This window comes from Plutella xylostella, chromosome 29 (assembly GCF_932276165.1).
Source record: "Plutella xylostella chromosome 29, ilPluXylo3.1, whole genome shotgun sequence".
Lineage (NCBI taxonomy): Eukaryota > Metazoa > Arthropoda > Insecta > Lepidoptera > Plutellidae > Plutella > Plutella xylostella.
The window spans coordinates 9878851-9885763 of record NC_064009.1 but is presented as its reverse complement, the minus strand read 5'-3'; the positions used below and the strand labels follow the sequence as shown (position 1 = coordinate 9885763).

The following is a 6913-nucleotide window of genomic DNA, read 5'->3' as shown; positions in this document are numbered from 1 at the left end:
AATGTTTTATTTGGTTACTAGAGTACCTAACTATTTAAGTTTAGCTAATTTCATTCCATTTTACAATATTTGGAGAAGTTACTGCTATGTATATTATAGCACAATATGAATATCTTAGGTAAATAGCTACTAGCTAGCTAATTACACTTTTCCACATGTGGTTGTAAGTGTAAGGGTCGCATTCTAGAACCCATATAAAAGATCTGTAGACTCTCAAGGGTAAATGTAGCATCAGAAATTCGCTAGTGCTGAGACTGGTTCTAGAATTCGATTCTTAGTTATTATTCATAAGCGTTTCATGACCCCAGATGTGACACACACTAACACTATACACTTTTAGCTGTACTTTAATAAATTCAATCAGAAAATAAAACTAGTTGAAAAAATATACTGATTTAAGTTAAATTGTTCACCAAAGCAACTGTAAGGTATCTATTTGCATCACAATATTTTCCCTACTAAATGTAACAAACTTTGAATAGTTTTTTTTTTTGTTGTGTTTGAAATGTGATTAGATAAGGTCAAGGTCAGGGAAAACTATAGATCGCATCCAGTGTTATGCTTTGGGAGAAAAGCCTACGTCCAGCAGTAAAGAGCTATGCTGATGATGAGATTCAACATTAGTATTTTGTAAGCATTTGAGTTTCATCAATATCTAATAATAGAGGTAGGATAAGGGAATACTAAACATCTAATTAATTGTAACTTCATTCACAATTTGACCTATCTAGTAGTTTACATTTACCCCATTACCCTTTAATTTTTAATTTCATCTGTAACTGTAGTTTTACTATTATTGGCTTTACTAAGTCAATCATCAGTTGTGAACCCAACCCTGTTGCATTAAGTGCACTCATAACTGGCTTAGGATACGGTGAAAAAAAACGGTGCCCCCTTACTTTACAGTCATAACAAGTCTCTAAAAGATAAGTTAAAACAGATCCAAAGTTGAGCTTTGAATAACATCACAATAGTTTTGATTGTTGTTAACATGTCCATCTTGTAACATATAAAAATATAAAGTATGTCATAATTATAAAAGAGCAGGGCCGCCTGTCCTGTAGGGCTGGAATCCCCACTGCTCATCAAGAATTGCAACAACAGGTCTAGATGAAAAAAGCGCAAAACCAAATCATCCAATCTAAGTGCCTGTTTACCAAGTCAGTGTATGATATAGTTAGCAGCACACTCTCTCTCTGAACACCACATTGATTGAGGAGAGACAACCTCTCACAAAAACAAACCTCAATTGACCAATCAAGTCTTCTTTTCTGCCAAGCACCTCTTCCAAGATCTGGCCGTAATTTGTTCATACGGAACACACTTAAAAGTTTTCCTTGCCACTCTGGTCTAGTCAAGAGAATAGAGTAAAGACCTTCATACCAAATCTTAGCCAGACCTTGAAGCTTTTGCAGTGCAAAGTGAATGGTAGTGTTGTAAAGCTATCCCTTAAACATTCAAAAATATCTCTTTATCGAGACAAGACCAACCTCTTTACCTCAAACCAGTCCTTTGCTATCTCCAGCTTTCCTCTGCTCCAGCTGTCCTCTGCTACGGCTGTCCTCTCTCCGCTCCAGCTGTCCTCTCTCCGCTCCGGCTGTCCTCTCTCCGCTCCGGCTGTCCTCTCTCCGCTCCGGTTGTCCTCTCTCCGCACTGGCTGTCCTCTCTTCGCTCCGGCTGTCCTCTCTCAGCTCCGGCTGTCCTCCTTCCGCTCCGGCTGTCCTCTCTCCGCTCTGGCTGTCCTCTCTCCGCTCCGGCTGTCCTCTCTCCGCTCCGGCTGTCCTCTCTCCGCTCTGGCTGTCCTCTCTCCGCTCCGGCTGTCCTCTCTTCGCTCCGGCTGTCCTCTCTCCGCTCCGGCTGTCCTCTCTCCGCTCCGGCTGTCCTCTCTCCGCTCCAGCCTCCAGCTGCCTTCTGCTCCTCTGCAGCCTCCGTCTGCTCCGCTCCAGCCTCCAGCTGCCTTCTGCAGCCACCGTCTGCTCTGCTCCAGCCTCCAGCTGCCTTCTGCTCCAGCCTCCAGCTGCCTACTGCTCCTCTGCAGCCTCCGTCTGCTCCGCTCCAGCCTCCTGCTGCTTTCTGCTCCTCTGCAGCCTCCGTCTGCTCCGCTCCAGCCTCCAGCTGCCTTCTGCAGCCACCGTCTGCTCCGTTCCAGCCTCCAGCTGCCTTCTGCTCCGCAGCACAGACCCTGGCCCGGGCCTCATCCTCCATGGCATCCTGGACTCGGTGATCTCGGCCTTGGGCACCTTGGGCCCTTCTTCTTCTTTTCAAACCATGGTCCTGGGACCATCTTGGTCCCCAATGTGGTGTCTCTGAAACTCGCACACAAAAAAAACATGGTTTGAATCGGCACCAGACATGTACCACATCTTAGGCAGTATTAACTACTCTGTGTATAAGTTTTGGGACCAAATATCAATATGTCACTTGTTTCCAAAGGGATGCTTTATGGGTCGCGTAACTAACTATATTGATATAGACTAACAGTCATGTCTAGAAAACTGATTGTACTTGCATTCATAATTAAACACAATTTTTCCTGATTTTCTAACTATTTGAGGTTATGAAAACTTTGGCATTTAAGTTTAACTTCACTCGTGGGTAAAATATCCATTGTTAATTGAAGCTATTAAGTATACTATTGTATTCCACATAAAATCGTAGTATTCACAAGATTAATAAAGTCATTATTAAGATTCATACAACAAAAATGCACGCGGAAACTTACCACTCCTGAAATGTTGCATACAGTCGCTAATCCTTCTTATGTGTGCTTGTATTCTATCCTTGAGTGAAATGAGACACCGTATAACTTTCGACCATTCGCTTATATTCGTACTTTTCGCACTTTTACAATTTTTAACATCAATCGCAAAATCCAAGAATCAATCCATCTCGAGTCCATAGACCAATTCCCCAAACGTCACTTGTTTTTTTTTAAAACCTCCGTTACATTATGGTGTTAAAAATCAATTCTTATTCCAACAATGTTAATGAACCTAACAAATGCATTAAAAACTTAAAATTATAGTGCCAATATTTGCTACCGTAGCATACGGTAGCTTACTCAAAATTGTTGTGGAAACAAAGTAATTAAGGTTTTTTTTCGATTGTGACAACGTGGATTCGTGGGTGTAGCCTCGTATGTACATAAATAATATGTCAGGGTCTGCTTCAAACAGAGTTATACAGGCTGTTGCAAGAGTGGTATATTCATCCGAAAGAGAGTGACACAGCTCGGCATTCTAATTTTTAATTCTGATCCACGTTATAAAATTCGTATTTTTTTATGTTCCCTGTACTAAAAAGTAAAGTGACCATGTGACCAACAAAGTTTATATGGAGACTGGAGAGGCCCAATTTCATTTTGCAAATATTCAAAAGTCGTTGACCAAAAGTTTTTTATGATATCCATCTGAATCACCGTTCACTTCTTTCGACAAACTATCCCCTTTTTAACACCCTGTTTACTTGGCCATAACACCAATCGCTTTGCCACGATATTATTATTAGGTAATAATTATATTCGTGGCGATAATGTGTTAACAAACACAAGTGTACAATTTTACATACACCTGTTGGTTACATAAGTCTTATTACTGAAAGAAGATAGTGGAGTTATGAGTTAAAATTGTAATACGAATATTTTTTAACCCTTTACTACCGACGTGCCCGTCTCATAGACCTACCCGTTGTTATTTAGATAATATTTTCGGTAACGTTCTCTCTCTATGTTGCCCAGTAACTACCTGCTTGTCGTTGGTGCGTCAATACCTAATACAAAATAATAGTAGTGGCCATTTAGCAATATTCTCTAAGGGTGCTTACATAGAGAATCGGGTTCCCTGTACCTACCTGTACCGGTAACCTGATTATGCGAAAGCGCTCATGACACTTAAAAATCCATTAAATGCCCCGTGAGTGAGCGCTTTCGCATAATCAGGTTACCGGTACAGGTAGGTACAGCCTCTCTATGTAAGCACCCTAACAATCGACTCAAATGATTGAGAGTTGCCAGTCTGCTATGTCGCTTGCAGTGAGTGCACTTGGCAGGGTCTATAAATATATGGCGAGCTCATGACATCTGATCAAAGAAAGAGTTCACAGATGCTTCATACATCTCTTGATATTATCATTACTGTTTATCCCATCATAAATTATCTAGATGACGACAAATCGCAACCTTTGTCATCATCATTTCTATACAGGTCTTAGTATTTTTAGTTAAGTCATTAATTAAACGATCACCTGTTCGATAATTAACCTACGTCTCTCAGACCTAACGTTGTCACTTATGACACGTTTGGGGCACGTCGTCGGCAGTTAAGGTTAATATCAAATATTCAAATTTTCCTCGTATCTTTATTACTTCTTCTCAACTAATTAGTGTCAGTTAAATTTACAATATTTCTTCCTACAAGAATGGTTTCCCCATTTCTAAAACAGGTACGTATTTAATTTCTTTGACTGCTTCTTTTTTTTTACCTATATTACTGAAATCCAAGGGCCTGCCTACCTATCTTTTTTATTATTATTGCACGTAACATTATGATTTCCCGGTATATTATTATTATGTGTAAGTTAAACTCAACATAAAGAGCTGCTTTCAGGGTCTTATAATGATTTCAGTAAACGTTCTCGTTCTCTTTTTGCATTTTTTTTTGTTTTTACTCATTTATATTTCAGTGTTTTGTGGTTATGGGGGCAGCCATGTCCCAGATGGGTCATGGGGCGGCCTACGGCTACACGGCCGTCCTCGTGGCCCACTACACTGATGACCGGGGGAACAAAATGAGCAATGATGACCTGTCGTGGATAGGTAAATAAATAGAATAAAATGTATATTAATAATAATAATATAATAATAAATAAACTTTATTCATGCTAACAGAGTTAAATTCAACTTAAAATTAGAAACTTATTATAAGTCATGCATGAAGTAACATAATCTGAAGGAATAATTATTTGATATGTCCAACTGTTGTCCTTACTAGGTTAGTGAATAACCTGTATAAAGGACATCAGTGCCACACCCAGACGAAGAATACTTAAATTATGTTATTTCAAATACAATAACGTAATTAAGTAGACACATTATAAAGAGTTATTACAGTTTCGAATTTGATTACAAAATGTGTAATTAAAGCTATATAAAGTAAAATAATAATAGATACCCAATTTGATGGGAACATAATTAGAAAAATACATAGGTAGGTAATTTAGGGAATACTAGGTAATAATCGTATACAGCAACTTAGTAATTATCTGAATAATTGATAATTTGGAAAAGAAATGCACGAGATTGATCAGAGTTTATGTACTTTTAATTGAAATTACTTTATGATTTGCAGGCGTGGTTTAACTTAAACCATTCATTTAATAATTATTTGTCTTATTTTCAGGTTCAGTTTTTGCAATATCCAAATTGTGCGGTTGTTTCCTGACTCCCCCCACAATGTCAATGTTTGGTCGTCAAAAAGCTCATCTCATCACTATTCTACCAATCTTGGCTCACTGGTTACTATTTGTTTTTGGAAGATCACTTTCTGTTTTTATCACTGCAAGACTTTTGTTGGGAATATCAGCTGGAATGTATAGTGCTATGAACAGTATGATGATAGCTGAGTATACAGATCCAGTCAATCGTGGGGCTTTTTCGTCAATATCATCGTTGGCTATAGGCTTTGGAGTAATATGGGTTCATGTTTGGGGGACTGTGATATCCTGGAGAACCACTGCTGCCGTAACAACTGCCATACCAATAATTACAGCTATATTTACATGGTTCTCCCCAGAAACTCCAAGCTGGCTTGTGTCTAAGCAAAGGTATGAAGAAGCTACAAGAGTTTTCATTTGGCTAAGAGGTGACAGCCCAAGACAAAGAAAAGAAATAGAAGAGCTGATTGAAAATGATAAGCTGAAACAAGAAACTTCTGATAATAATTTATCAGCCGCTGAATCCAGGCTTGTTGTAAGAAGACTGAAGCAAATGAGAAAATGTTTGCTTACGAAAGAATTTTATCATCCTATTTTCATATTATTCATTATTGTTATTTTGGTTGAATTTATTGGTGCTCATTACATGGCAGCATATGGTAATATGATTTTAAAGGCACTTCTTAATAAAAAAGAGCCTAAGGAAGTAAGTTGGTATCTTAATTTTCTCGATATTGTAAGACCTGTTGCAACGATTCTATCCATTGTAATCGTGAAAAAATTCTACAGAAGAAAAATTCTTATCACTAGTGTACTGATGGCAGTATTGTCTCTTTCGTTACTTTCTGTTTATGTTTATATACGCAGTGCATATGGGTTCGGTCAAACACGTATATTAGATATATTTGTAATGACTTTAATGACATTGTATACTATATCACACTATTTAGGGGTTTCTCCAATTTTTTATGTAATTTTTGGAGAAATATTACCTCTGCAATATAGAGGAATAGGTTCATCTATAGCAATCTGTAATTTAAGTGTATTTACATTTATTGTGTTGAAAACCTGTCCACAAATGTATTCCTCGATTGGAGTTGAAGGTTCATTTTTAGTTTACTCAGTAATCATCGTATTTTGTTTGATCATTCTTTATTTTATATTGCCAGAAACAAAAGATCGGACATTATTAGATATAGAAAGTGAATTTAGAAATAAAAAAGAGACCCTGAAAAGTGAAAAAACAGATCCTGAAGTTGAACTGAGACTAATGAATACCAACACAATGACATGTTAACCTACTTTGATGAAATTAACCTAGGGATTTAAAATATAAGAAGGGATTATTTGAATAACATATAAATAAGAATGTAGCTGTAATTATGTAATTAGAAAATAAAAAATATGCTTTATGATATTGAATGTATAATTTCATTTTAAACTTAATTTCCCTGTTATTTTCACACAAAATTTTGCTCTGCAT

The 6913-nt window shown here is 37.6% G+C and overlaps 1 protein-coding gene across 2 annotated transcripts; it reads left to right on the top strand.

Annotated features, from left to right (window-relative positions):
* Positions 1 to 3502: 3502 nt before the first annotated feature.
* LOC105398494 (facilitated trehalose transporter Tret1) lies at positions 3503 to 6847 on the top strand. 2 transcript variants are annotated; one of them, XM_048631687.1, is made up of 4 exons: positions 3503 to 3627; positions 4382 to 4440; positions 4681 to 4813; positions 5397 to 6847. In XM_048631687.1, the coding sequence occupies exons 2-4, from the start codon at positions 4417 to 4419 to the stop codon at positions 6725 to 6727; spliced, it is 1488 nt and encodes a 495-aa protein (XP_048487644.1). In that variant the 5' UTR covers positions 3503 to 3627; positions 4382 to 4416; the 3' UTR covers positions 6728 to 6847. The 2 variants fall into 2 exon arrangements, with proteins under 2 accessions (XP_048487644.1, XP_048487643.1); XM_048631686.1 differs by lacking the exon at positions 3503 to 3627 and having other exon boundaries at positions 4078 to 4440.
* The last annotated feature ends 66 nt before the right edge of the window (positions 6848 to 6913 follow it).

Excerpts from the sequence above, each read along its gene's own strand:
- LOC105398494 (XM_048631687.1), top strand. The coding sequence starts at position 4,417 with ATGGTTTCCCCATTTCTAAAACAG. Across the intron at positions 4,441-4,680 it reads TTTCCCCATTTCTAAAACAG|TGTTTTGTGGTTATGGGGGC; the intron begins GTACGTATTTAA and ends TTTATATTTCAG. Across the intron at positions 4,814-5,396 it reads TGATGACCTGTCGTGGATAG|GTTCAGTTTTTGCAATATCC; the intron begins GTAAATAAATAG and ends TCTTATTTTCAG.